At 41.3% G+C, this 14,258-nt stretch overlaps 1 protein-coding gene across 1 annotated transcript in view; it reads left to right on the top strand.

Annotated features, from left to right (window-relative positions):
• The window catches only part of cds2 (CDP-diacylglycerol synthase (phosphatidate cytidylyltransferase) 2), a 51,259-nt gene that overhangs the window by 21,416 nt on the left and 15,585 nt on the right, over window positions 1–14,258 (top strand). The window contains exons 2-3 of the mRNA XM_084338949.1: window positions 10,015–10,160; window positions 12,223–12,319. Coding sequence (XP_084195075.1) covers window positions 10,015–10,160; window positions 12,223–12,319 — 243 coding nt within the window. The remainder of the gene's footprint in view (window positions 1–10,014; window positions 10,161–12,222; window positions 12,320–14,258) is intronic.

Consider the following 14,258-nt stretch of genomic DNA (forward strand, 5'->3'; position numbering starts at 1 on the left):
TGGATGGTGGTGTCAGGTCCAGCATCGCCTTTTCCATCTTTTTCCTTCTCCCTGTGACCCCTGGATGCAGCCTTCTCCCTCTCCGATAGCTCATCTGACTTCACATGGAATCTTGCCCTGTTGTTTTCTTCTCGCTGAAACAATAGTGTATAATGTGATACTAATTCTGGTGGGCCAAATTACATACAAACTTAAATTCAAGATATTACAGAAAAGGTCATTCCTAATCCTACTAACATGACAGTTTGAAATACACCAGAGAAAGATATACTGCATGTTACCTATAGTTTCTTTTACCTCTCTCTTTTCCTGGCAAGATAGTCTGCATTGACCCGCTGTCTGTAGTGAGCAGTCTTCTGTTTGCTTGTTTGTGCCATCTAGAAAATAGGTTAAACTAGTTAAACATGACTAATACATGTACAATTACCTAAATGGAATGTCATGCTATACCGTTTTAAAATTTTTCTCATAAGATGGTACAATACTAAAAAAGAAACGTTAATTCCTAAATGGGAATGAAAAATGACAGACATGTTGAAAAATACATGTTAAAGTATACAAAGAGTTATGCTAAAACAAAGAACTTTATATATATAAAACATGAATAAAATATAAATATACAGAAACTACAAATACAGGACATATATCTATCATCTAAAACACTCAGCAGTGGTCGCCCCACATGATACTCGGTCGCCCAGATGATGTTTTTAAGGTCAGTCAAATATTACAGGCTAACCATTAGCTACAGAAACCAAACTAGCTAGCTCTTACCACATGTCACTATCAAATTCATCATCAAAATATAGATTTTCAGATAAAACGTATTCACAGTTTTGGGGCGGTCGTTCCACAAGACATCCAAAAGTGGCAAGTACATTACAGCAGTTAAAAAAGAGATTTATTTGCCAATATGAAAGAGACTTACTAACCTGCTAGTTGTTTCTCTGGGTCCCTCACATGTGACTGGCTGATGCAACATCCTGTCCTTGAGGTGGTTTCAAAATAAAAGTCCCACAATTGTGTTTTCTTGATGGTCGCCCCAGATGATATTTCATAAAATTAACATATGCGGACAACATTCGTTTGTATATTATGATGGAAGTATATGTGCAAATGCTTCATAATTTTGTCAATGAATTCAAAACATGTTTTAAATTATGCCAAATAGGGCAAGGGAAATATTTAAATAGATTTAAAGTGATTTTAAGCCGGTTGTCCAAATAGAAGTCAATGCTGGACGGTCGCCCCACATGGACATTTGACACTTCAGATAGCAGAAAAATTACCAATAACTCAAATGTTTGGAGGAGTTAGAGTGGGTCTGTATATGGGGAAGGTATTAGAGATACATGTAATCTTTTTATGAATTTTAATGTTTTTTTAAGGTAAGAAATTCAGTGGGACAGAAAAAATAGGCGTCACGTCATTGACCCATCCCTTATACATAGCCCCCCCCCCCATTTTAGGGATACCAAAAGTAACTGTTCAAATTAACACAAACTTGAAATAAAGTCATCATATTTAATATTTGGTTGAAAATCCTTTTGCAGTCAACGACTGCGTGAATTCTGACTGTGACCCGTAAGTGGTCATTCATTAAACAATTTCTTAAATTCCTCTTTCTTGCTAACAAAGGGGGAAAAAAAATCACACACGATACATTTGAATGGTAACAGACACGCCGACACCGATATATATTAGAGATAAGCCGATATCGGGTGAGATATTAGTGTAAGCCGATATCGGGTGATATATTAGTGATAATAAGCCAATGTCGGGTGACCAATATATTGGTCGGGCTCTACTCTACTTCCCACCACAGTCAGGACGGCTGAAACACACCCAATCTTCCACCGTTGACTGAAATCGCATCTTTTCAATCGATATCTAAATTTCTTTTAAATAACGTCTTACCGTCTTTTACTATTATATACTATGCTACTATATCTGTACTACTATCTACTATTCTGCTATGCCTATACTACTATTTTACTATGTACTATTCTCAGGGAACAAAATAAGCACCTGCCAAGCGCCAAATGCGTGTAGATTTAAGGTTTGGCGAGTAAAAATGATAGGTCTGCCCGCCATCTGGCGTGTAGTTCATATCGATACTCTTATTTTGAAAATCCTTTGTGGGTCTCATTTCCGCCCCAAGCACAGCTCCAGTCATAATATCTGGGCTCCGGCAGCTAGCAACGTTCAGGTTCATATGATACTCTTATTTTGAAAAACCCTGTAGCAACTCCGCAAGTCATAATATCCGCCCAGTCCGTGTTTCTGAAAGCAGAGCAGCGCTACACAGCAGTGCGCCTACACAACCCGAAATAAGTCTGTGGTGTTTTTTTTCTTCTCGCAACGGGTCAAATGCATCTACATGCTTTGCACCGTCGCCATTCCTTTATGCCCACATCGCCCGAAATTAACATTTATGTACCATTACAATCACTACAACGTTAGCGTAAGCTAACAAGCTAATCCTGATCAGAGCCAGAGGCGCAGAGCCATAGAGAACAGCAGACACAGTGTGGACTGGGGAAAGGGAAATGGGGGGGCACTCTCCCCTTCCGTGTGTGTGCGTGCGTGCGTTTGGAAATACGACGAAGTCACTAGTCAGGACTCAGGACAGGAGTATATTATAGTAAACTGAGGATTACTGAGGATGGACAGATAATGTTGATATTCAAATTAGGGCTGGGCGATATAATGATAAATATCGTGATATATTTTAATAATCGATATCGAAAAATCATTTTTCTATTTTTTATTTTTTTTTATTTAAATTTTTAAAAAAAAATTGTGACTTGCAACAGGGCAGTTTTAAAACCAGAGACAGTGGACAGACTTGTCTTTCTTGCCTGCAACTTAAAGTAATGGCTTTGCTTGTCCAAATGACAATACTGACCAAATTGAGATTTCTTTTTCTCTTGTCCATTTATTTTGTTTGCTTTCTAATTTAAAATACAGTTTGAAACCGTCTGTACACAGTAGGCTATGTGTGCTAGCAGAACTAGACTCCAGTCACGAGTCACGGTGCACATGTGCGGTGGTTTGTCCACCAAAAAAGCGCCAAAAGATCGAAAATAAACTAGCAGAGCCAGAACTGTTCAACTCCCCTGGAGCCACAGCCAGCAGAGAAGCCGGTTTACTTTAGCTTTTAAACCAGCTGCAGCCTGAGAACTGGAGTGTGAGGGGATGTAACACTAAAGATAGCGGCAATGACAAAGAATTGCTGCAAAATAAACATACATCTGTTGCTTAATTTTTTAATTTTTTTTTTATACTTATAACAATTTCGATAATTATCGATATCGAGAAATATGATAACATTATCATATCGTTATCGCGATATGATTTTTTTCCATCTCGCCCAGCCCTAATTCAAATATAAAAAAGTTTTGAGAGGAGTGGAAGTTTGAAGACAGACTACAATATGATGCGGGGGTGGTGAGTTGAAACAGTGTGTGTGTGTGTCCCGACCCCACTTCTATGTTTCAATAAATTATTTGCATTTAAAACTATTAACGCTGACTCATTCCTTCAGTCCACTCAAAATTATGCTAATATTCCTTATGTTGTTTATAGGGATGATCGGCCACCGATCGTTATTGGCCGATAACCAGTATAAATATGCGATCGGTGATCGGTGATAATGCTTTATTTTCGCCGATCGTCAAAGCCGATCTCATTCGCTGAGTTCTGTCTCAGACACCGGGTGGTGCGGGGTCTGCTCCTCCCTCCCGCACGCATGTAAACACGGGTCTAGTCTAGTGAGACGGGACACGGGAGGACGGCGTCGGCTTCTCCCTGAGCTAACGTTAGCTTAGCTACCGTTACAAAATGACCCAGTCAACTATTCACTTTTAGTTTAATACATGATGAGGCATTGTCTAACCGAACGGTATCTAGCCGGCCAGCTACCGATAGCTCCTGACATAAACAAACGCTCCACAAAGTCTAGTAGAGTGTATGATACCTGTTAGCTGTTAGCTCACGTTAGCGCAAGCTAGTTCACTGTTCAAAACGAAATGTCCCATTGAACTAAATAATTCACTGAGGCGTTGTATTAACGTTATATATCCGGCTAGCAGTAGAATGAATGAATGAATGAAAACTTTATTTAACAGATTGCAGAATGGGTACAATACAGTACGGCTCAATACATACAATTGTTAAGGGGATGCAGACCTGAGAAAGACGTTTGTCTTGTTTCCATCAGGGTCCCCCATTTTCAATTCATATAGACATTTATGACATACACAACATACCGCTGCTGTCGGGACAAAACCTCATAACTCCATTTTTTTAATATTTTTTTTTAAATATAAATCAACTCTGTAGATCATCCTCCATATGTGTGTGTGGGTTTTACAAAGTTTAAACAATGGGAAAGCATTAAACCGATCATCTGTCTAAACCTCCTAACTCTATTCACCCTCAAATCTGTGTTCGTTTTTTTCATCTGCTGAAAAGTTGGGTTTTTGGAGTTATGAGGTTTTGTCCCGACAGCAGCGATACATGACATTTATGGCATAGGGACATATAGGTATTTAGTACTGATACATTTGTGACATAAGCGGTATTCAAATATACAGTACTGTTACCCCTAGATCCTGACAGAGTATATACATATGATGGGGAGGGGACTGTACATTTGGGGGTCGGTGGGTGGGTGGGAGGGAAATATACATACGGCGGGGAGGGAATATATACATGCGGTGGGGAGGAGACTGTCTATTAGGAGGTGGTGGGGGTTTTGGGCATTTACGGTGGCCAGTTTCGAATTGCAGCCTCCCGTAGGTGCTCTTTAAGAGCGGTTTTGAATGTGGGCAGGGATTCACATTCCTTTACAGCTTTGGGTAGGGCGTTCCACATTGTTGTGGCATAATTGCGAAACGTGTTTAGTCCCTTGTTTGAGCCGAATCTGGGTTTAACATGATTTGTTGAGCTTCCTCTGGTGTAGTGGTTGTGGTATTCACTGACCTTTGGGAAGTATTTTGACATGTACATGGGCACCCCGGTCGTATAGTGTATCTTGTAGACCAGGCCCATTGCAAGTTGCTGTACTCTGTCGTCTACTCTAAGCCATCCTAGGTTGTCAAAGTGGGCAGGGGTGAGGTGGGTTCTGGGGTTCAGGTCAAGTAGTAGTCTGACCAGTTTGTTTTGTGATGTTTGTAATTTTGTTTTAAGCGCCTTTGAGGTGCTTTGGTACCATGAGGTGCACGCATAGTCATAGTACCCTTGAATGAGTGCTCCTGCCAGAGTCTTCAGGGTATTCTTGTTTACCAGAGAGGAGATCCGGTACAAGAATCTAGTTCGTTGGTTGACTTTTTTTATTACATAAAAGTCAACTACAGCTAGCTCTACAGATAGCTCCTGATATCAATGTCTTATAACACTGATTCGATGCGTATTCGAGCTGAGGGCTTGTGAATGTGATTTAACGTTATACCAATACTAGGGTCCAGCTGCAGCGCCGGAGAATCCTTGCCGTAGCTCGAGGCTACTCGAGTATAGGGTCCAGGTGCAGCTCCGGAGAATCCTGGCCGTAGCTGGAGGCTACTAGAGTACACACAGACAGTGGAGCTTGTTGCGTGGTGGCGATGTCTCGCAGATAATACAAGTACAAGTCTAATTATTAGGGGTGCACCGATATATCGGTCGGGTATCGGTATCGGCCGATAAGTGCCTTGTTGACTGCTATCGGCCTATCGGCCGATAAGCTCAAATGTGCCGATAGCAGTCGCCGATAAATCATCAATTTGTGTAGCGTCAAAAGGCAAAAAAATAAAGTTCACTCGCGACCTACCTGCACAACGCCCGCCGTCCCCCACACACACACACAAGCTACTGCATCAGTTACTACTTATGATTAACAAGGCATTCGTTTTGTGGCATTAACGTTATATAGTTAGTGTTACACGGACAATAACATCAGCATGTTATTATTACCCATAGCAGCAAGGCATTACTCCGAGTCCGTTCATAGCTCAGTTCCATTCCGTTGCAGCATGAGCTACCGGGAGGCAGAAGACTAACGTAACGTTACTGGTGAAAATGTGATTTACGTTGGAATACTCCTTTGCCAACTTGCTGTACTTTGCTTGCAGGTCTGCAGCCATTATTGCTGGATTATGAATAGCCCCAACTTTAGCCAACGTAACGTTATGGCTAAACCTTTAACATTAGTTAACGCTAGCTTTCGGTTAGCTGTTCAATGCTAATAACACAACCAAGCGAACCCATCAGAGCTCCCCATCAACACCGCTCTGTCGGGAGGATGGCATTTAAGAAAGTATCTGCTGTTAAAATGACACAAACATTTGTTTTGTGGCATTAACGTTATATAGTTAGTTACACGAATACACGTTCAATTACATCAGCTGCTGATGATCAGCATAGTATTTACCCGAAGATAGCAAGCAAGCCGTTCATAGCTTGGTTCCATTCCGTACCCAACTACCCATTCTGCAATCTGTTAATAAAGTTTTCAACCAGACAAATGTATAGAAAGGCTTTGTTTTATTATAACATTTGTTGCAGTAAAATCATTGTGTCTCGTTTGGCCATCCTGTGGAGCGCGCTGGTCGGCGGGCACTGCCGGGCAGCTAACGTATTAGCTTGTTGTGGTTCTGAGTTTGACTCGCATTCTCAATAAACGCTTGCCGATTGGTGGTAAGAACAGCAGGAGGTGGGTGCTAGCGGTGTGGCGTAATTGGCCGAATCGACTGTCAATCAAAATGGTTCCATTGCATTGGTTGAAAGCTCTGGTTGAGAGAATAGTATCCCGCTGCAGGCCGCCAGAATGGTTCCATTGCATTGGTTGAAAGCTCTGGTTGAGAAAATAGTATCCCTCTGCAGGCCGTCAGACGATACTGGGAGATAGTGATACTGTAACTGAGGGGTACAATTCCCTGACTGTATTGAATAAGTATGGTATCATTAAACCACTACTGAGTTATGTACATTACTACTGGCCATACAGTACACATGTATATGAGATGAACACCCCCACAATAACACGGCTTCACAAGAAATACTGTTTAGAAGAATATTTATTAGAAGAGCACGAAGATTATCTTACATTACTTATCAAGATTGAGAGTTGCGCTTGTAAGGCGAAGAATGTGCATGAATAGGTCAAGAGCGTAAGTCCATGAGCATATTACGCAGGAGATAATTAATACCACCTGTATCATAAGAATTATATATGGTACACTAGTAGATCAGCTGGAGACACTAAGAGGGTTCCCTCCGGTTGTAAGCCAGCAGGGGAGAGGATTTGTCGGTAGCAAAAGTCTGGGTCAACGAGGAATAAGGAGACTCCAGGTACAGGAGACAGTGCAATAATCCCTTGATCCGTAGACAAACAACAGCTATTCTCCGGTATGCAGTGCCGCATGGAGGAAAGCTAGCCAGCCTCAGAGTACTAGAGGCGGGCTCGACGGTGCTCCTCACAGGGTAGATCCCACACAGTAGTGGGTGTAGACAATTCTCCGCTCCAACAGCTACAGGACCAAAGCAAATATAATCCAGCCGAAAAGGGCTCTGTAGTCGTCGGGTAGGTTATCCAGTGTACATATCCACACGGTTCTCGTCTAGGGCTCCTCGGATGACGGCACCAGGTTAGGCCGCCCAGCCTGGATAAGCACACTAGCTCGGTACGATGAAACGTTGGTAATGCTGGTCACTGTAGAACGGTAGCCGCACGATACACTATACATAATAGACTATTACTTAATAATAGAATAGGTCGAACTCGACGATATAGCGTTAAACTCTGACACTTCAGCTATCAATTCGCACGCGGTCTCAAGGCTCTATTTCGGGGCAAAACGGGCCCACTTCACAGCACGTTGTATCGTGGTGTGAGGCTTCAACTTATTGGGGTAACTAACTGCTGTATTCACCTGCGCCGTATTTATACGTAAGGTGAACAATCTAGTACCAGCCTTATTTCTGTCTCGTATTCCTGCGCAGAACCGGGCATGTCCAGGCATGTCTTAGCGGTGACTTTGAACTAGACATTGGGGGGTATGGCCGTGGCGCCTAGGGGATCGCTGTCCAATAGGAGAACGAATATTATGGTCTGGCCTGTACTAGGTAAAGGGATATTCCGTGTATATGTACAAAGAATATACAAGGGATATCAGACGATATACAAATACTATACAATATATCTCAAGTAATAAATATATATATTCGGTTTAATCTGACCCTTTGTAACAGATACCATAAACATATTTCTTGATGTTTCCTTTTTTTAAGTAAGTAAAGAGGCCTATAAATACAAACATACACATACAAATATACAGTAGTTTCATTAAAAAAAAATAAAAATAAAATTAAACAAAATATTAAAAAAAATTACAAATACTTATTTTTTGCCACAAGTATCGGTATCGGCCGATTGTGTTAGTTGAACAATCGGTATCGGTATCGGTGGCCAATTTTCATATCGGTGCACCCCTACTAATTATATAATATATATATTTTATAAAAAAAAAAAAAAATTATATAAAATAAATGTTAATTTCTTTTAATCAAAAACGATCGGTATCGGATCGGTATCGGCCGATATGGCTCACGACGATCGGTGATCGGTATCGGTGGCAAAAAACTTGATCGGGGCATCCCTAGTTGTTTATGATATTAATTGAAAATAGCATATGAGAGTATTATAATTTATAGTAATAATAAAACACATGGCGATATACTAAAAAGCAAAAAAAAAAGGGTAAAAATTCTGCCCGGCTGGTAGTTTTTAAAATCTACCAGCCAAATGGCTGGTAAGTCAAAAAGTTAAGTTTGTTCCCTGACTATTCTACTATGGCTATACTACTATCTACTATGTACTATTCTACTATGTTTATACCAGTACCAACTATTGCACATTGGGAGATGGGAGGGGGGTGTCTGATGTTTCATGTTGATGTCCCAGTGCTTTTAACAAACTATACCGCAAACAATTACCACCAACCATCGTTGTGTGGCATTAAAGTATCTTGTATCTTGTACTATGCTAATAGGTCTATACTACAGAGTGAAGCACTCAAGTCTGGCACTGCTAGACGAACAATACTACTTACTACTTACCCTTACCCAGAGGTGTACCCCACAAATTGTAAGTCGCTTTGGATATTGATGGAGACCATCTGAACCATTGGCTGCTGCTTCTAGCCTCCCACACACTCACAGTCACAAACTAATACACTCACATTCCTCAGGACAGAAAGCTTAACAGGGATTGTTTATGTCCGAGTCTCACACATTATTCATCTGTTTGGAATGACGGCAAAGAGCCATCTAGCCTAAATAAAGTGTAATTCAGCCTTGTTACAATTTAGTTTAGTTTACTCAGTTTATTTGATCAGGGACAGTGCATATCAATCAACAGTTATACATTTATAAATTAATACAAATTAAAAACTGTAAATATGCCAACATTAGCAGGGTTGCTAGTTTTCAGTTGTCTCTGGGCTAGATGTTTAAGCCAGAAAGAAACAGAAAAATAGAAGGACATTAAAGCTAATATAAAAACAATTTAAAACATATTCTGTACATTCACTCACTAGGCATTCATGCATCTATAAAAAACATAGTGTACAGGGACAAATCAAAGCCCCTACATGGACAAGCACTGTATAGGCAGGCCAGGCACACATATACACAAGCAGGACAGTCAGGCTAGTGGGCAAGCATACAGGGCAGGGTTGGGCAGCTGGACTGCGACGTGACAGCCATGCTTTGAGTGTGTGTGTGAAGGACCTGAGTGTATCAGTACTGCGGATGTGTGATGGGATGGTGTTCCAGAACTCTGCAGCTCTTATCGAGAAAGCTGATTTGCTAAATGCGCCCTTTCCTCCCTCGGATGATGAAATTTCCCCTCGAGTGCTGTTCTGGTGAACAGCACTGTCTCTAGGTCAGCTATTGTGGGGGGAAAAGGAGCCCTTCTTCTTAGTCTATGTATTATTTTGACTACATTGTCTTATTTCCCCGTCTGTCTGTCAGGGCTCTGAGAACGAGCTGAAGGCAGAGAAGGACGGGGCGTCGGACAGCGAGTCGAAGGCAGACTCGGGGCTCCCGGAGGGGCCCGTCCCCGCCGACGACGACACCCCCGAGGTGCTGAACAAGGCGCTGTCGGGCCTGTCTTCAAGGTGGGTTTACCACTCGCTACCACACTGCTTCTTCAACATGAGGGGCGGCGGAGCAAAACATAGCGTCACAAAGAGGAACGATTCATAGTAGAAGAATTGTTTATCTTGGTACAGTAGGGTCGGCTACATCGGGACGGTGTTCCCTTTAGAGGAGATGTTGGCTCCAGCATCGTGTTCTGCATCTGGCTGCAGGCCAAGCTGCCTTTTAAAAACACCAGGAAACATTAACATCAATGGATAATGTTGTCTCTACAGGGTTTGGATGGATGATAGCCAACGAGACCTATTGATTTTTGTTTTTGTTTTTCACGGCCCTATCCTTGTTCATTTGATTGGTTTATGGTTGTTTGCCCTGTAGTCTCGCACAGGATAATCTATTCATTTGTCTGACTGAATCTCGGTCGTTAAAGAACCTAGGATGCCTATCGCAAAGAGTAGGGGGTTTCCCGAACGTTCCTGGCCAAATTCCCAATCAGGTCTCTGACATCAAGGCCACCTAATCATCCCTCCCCCTTAATTGGCTGATATCAATCCCTGTCTCCTGAGCCGTTCAGCCATTGTGTAGTAGTGTGATGTGTGCCGGGTGTCAGTGTATGGCAGCCATTGAACCTGCGTAGCCCAAGGTTGGATGCTACCAGGGGTGGCGAACGAGGCCATTTCCACCCTACATTGTTAACCTGCTGTTGTGTGGCAGTGAAAGGGTTAATCTTCTGTGTATTGTCGCAGTGAAAGGGTTAACCGTTTGGTAGTGCGGCAGTGAACGGGTTAACAAGGTGCTTAATTAAAAAGTCCTTGAAATTCAAATCAGGCCTTTGGCTTGATAGTACTTTATCATGGTCTGATCACATAAACAAAACTGTTTTTAAAATGGGTAGAGCTATTGCTACTGCCAGGAAATGTGCACCATTCCTTCCATTTGCACTGTTTAATCAGATTGTTTGTGCTTTGGTTTTGTGCCACTTGGATTACTGTTCTGTAGTGTGGGCTTCTGCTTCAAAGCAGTCGCTAAATAAGTTACAAGTGGTACAAAATAAGGCAGCAAGACTCGTTCTTGGTTGTTCATATAGGACTAGTGTTGTTCAAATGCATGAACGTCTTAGTTGGAGGAGTGTTGAGAAAAGACTTTCTGCCAACCTTTTAATTTGTTTTCATAAAGTGATCACAACCCACAGTCCTAAATATATCACGGATAAAATAATTTACGCCTCAAATGTGCACATGCATTTTACCAGAGGGGCAAGTAGAGGGCAGATTATTCTACCCCATACAAACACTAACAGTATGCAAAGAACAGTTTTATATAGGGCTATTAGGGCATGGAATTATCTTCCAGGTGACATACGTGACATAAGAGGTGTAGCAAGCTTCAAAAATAAATTAAAATCTTACATGTAGCCAATATTGACAATGCTGAGATATGCAATATGTTACAGTTGATGTACATATTTAGATATAATATGTTTGTGTGTTAATGTTGTTGTGGTTCCTCAGTTGGTACGTCTTGCTATGTTGTGTTTCCTTATTTGGTATGTCTTGCTATGTTTTAATTGTATTATGTTTTAATTGCAATGTATATGTTGTAATGTTTTAATGTTGTCTTGGACCCCAGGAAGACTAGTTGACGTCTCGGCGTCAGCTAATGGGGATCCTTTGCTAATAAACAAAATAAACAAACGGTCCATTCGCATTCAAAGTTTTGTTCATCCACGATAAAATTGTTCTGAATCAAGAAATATATATATTTTTATTTAAAGTGTAACTAATTGTCGGAAATAGGTTTTAAGCCATACATATTGGATCCGATTTGTTTTCTATAGAAACTGCATTTAAAAGTGAATTGTATCCTTTTAAATGCTCTTTTAAAATGAAACAGTGCTTAGGAAAGTACTTGAAAGTCCTTGAAGTTCATTTTGCAATGTCTGTGAACCCTGTACTATATTGGTTAGTCCACTGAAACTTTTGTCTCTCTCTCTCTCTCTCTCTCTCTCTGTCTCTCTGTCTCTCTGTCTCTCTCTCTCTCTCTCTCTCTCTCTCTCTCTCTCTCTCTCTCTCTCTCTCTCAGATGGAAGAACTGGTGGGTACGAGGGATCCTGACTCTGGCCATGATCTCGTTCTTCTTCATCATCATCTACTTGGGCCCCATGGTGCTCATGATGATCGTGAGTAGCGCCTCTTTCATCTGAGCCTTTCTTTTATCTTTCTGTTCAAGTTCTGTTTTATTTGTCACATATATAAAGTACATGTACATTACCGTGAAATGCTTGGTTCTGTATGCAAGTACAAAATGCAGAAGGCGGCTGGGTGGCGTAGCGGAGATTGCGTTTGTCACCAATGCAAGAGACTCCGGTCTCGACTCCCCGAGTCGGCATTGCCTGCGGCTTGGGCCCGTCGTCATACTATCTCAATTGGCAGAGGTAGCGGGTGGAAAGTCGATGGGTGGTAATCTGGATGTTGTGGACAGCGACTCCTACAGGTTGGTTGGGGGACGCCTGCACAGCAGAGACAGGAAGTGGCGGGGGCAGCGTGAGCCACTGAGAGATCGAGCTGCCTGGTGAAAAGATGTGACAGGCTGCCTCCTCGTGTACCAGTGGGAGGCATAGTCTAGCAACGTTCAAGACAGGGGAGGGGAGAATTGGCGATATGAAATTGGGATGGGAGAAAAAATTGAAAATAAGGAGAAAAGGTGGATCAAAAAAGCAAGTACAAAATGCAGAAATGAGGTAATAATAATAATATACTTTATTTGTATAGCACCTTTCATACAGAAATTGCAGCTCAAAGTGCTTCACAACAGAAACAAGACAGGCATAAAATAAGCACATAAAGTGCAGACATATAAAATCACAGTTTTTCACATTAGGATCTAACATCCCAACAGGCCACATTGTTTATAGTTTGATTCAGTTTTAAAAATAGACAATAATAAAAAGAGTAAGATAGAATAGAGAGTAAAATAGTGCAATAGTGCAGTAAGTAGTAGAATAGAATAGACATAAAATGAGCACATAAAGTGCAGACATATAAAATCAGTTTTTTTTAATACTGTTTAACAGTTCAAAGTCGTCTTTACCTTCTCTGTTTGGTATCCATATGGTAGCATTATGTATTCCTTTATTTATTTATTTTAAGAAAATGTACACATGAAATTGGTATATTGACTAAAATGGGGAGGAAATGGTAAAAAAAACAAAACAATGCCCCCTTTATGAAAATCCCAACGTTTTTATTGCCAGTGTTTTGACTGGTGAGAAATTGCCACCTGGATCTATAGCAAGTCAAAGGCAAAGCCCCTAGATTCTCAGAATCACATTCCTTTCAAACAGTGCAATTCAGACAACTACAATACAAGAGCTTATCAAAGTATGTGGAATGCATTGTATGTTAAGAGGAATGTATTCATACCCCATTGACTTGCACTATAGCATTGCTGACAAATGCTAACAGGAGGCTGGTGCCAATTTTCTTGGAACAAAACAAAGGTGGCAAAACGTTGAATGTCTAATGAGGGGGCTTGGTAAAAATCTATAACCTTCCCTTTAATCTAAATGCAGAGTTGACTGCTTTTTCACTTGGGTTGTGGAGAATGTGCAGCTGCAGCCTACATGAAGATGGAGTCATCGTTGTACACATGGACAGCACTAAGTGACCTGTCTCAAACCCTCTTCTCTTGATCACACCTGTTGCTTCCCTTGGACAAACCAGGAAGCAACAATTGGAGGATCAAGAAAAGAGATGGGTCCATTGAAAACATACAGACATTCAGCCAGAAGGTGTTGGAAGTATTGTGCATCAGGCTGTTGATTACTGCAGTAAAACTGAATCTGAATCAGAAGCGACATCCCACTTTATTTTTGGTTGTTAAGGAAGAACTCTGTGTGCGCACGCATCCCCGGAGAAGAGAGGATACGTAATCCTGGTCAGAATAACGGGGCAGACTACAATATATTAGCATTTGTTAGCCATGCTAGCGATCTAAACCTAATCAATCCATGTCAACGCTAGATATGTAAAAGGTGAAAGACTCACACTCACACAACCATGCTGATTTGGCCAAAATGACATCCAAAAGTTTTCGTTTAAAACGACTTTTAATCAGGG

This window comes from Notolepis coatsorum (assembly GCF_963971535.1).
Source record: "Notolepis coatsorum genome assembly, contig: SCAFFOLD_193, whole genome shotgun sequence".
Taxonomy (NCBI): Eukaryota; Metazoa; Chordata; class Actinopteri; order Aulopiformes; family Paralepididae; genus Notolepis; species Notolepis coatsorum.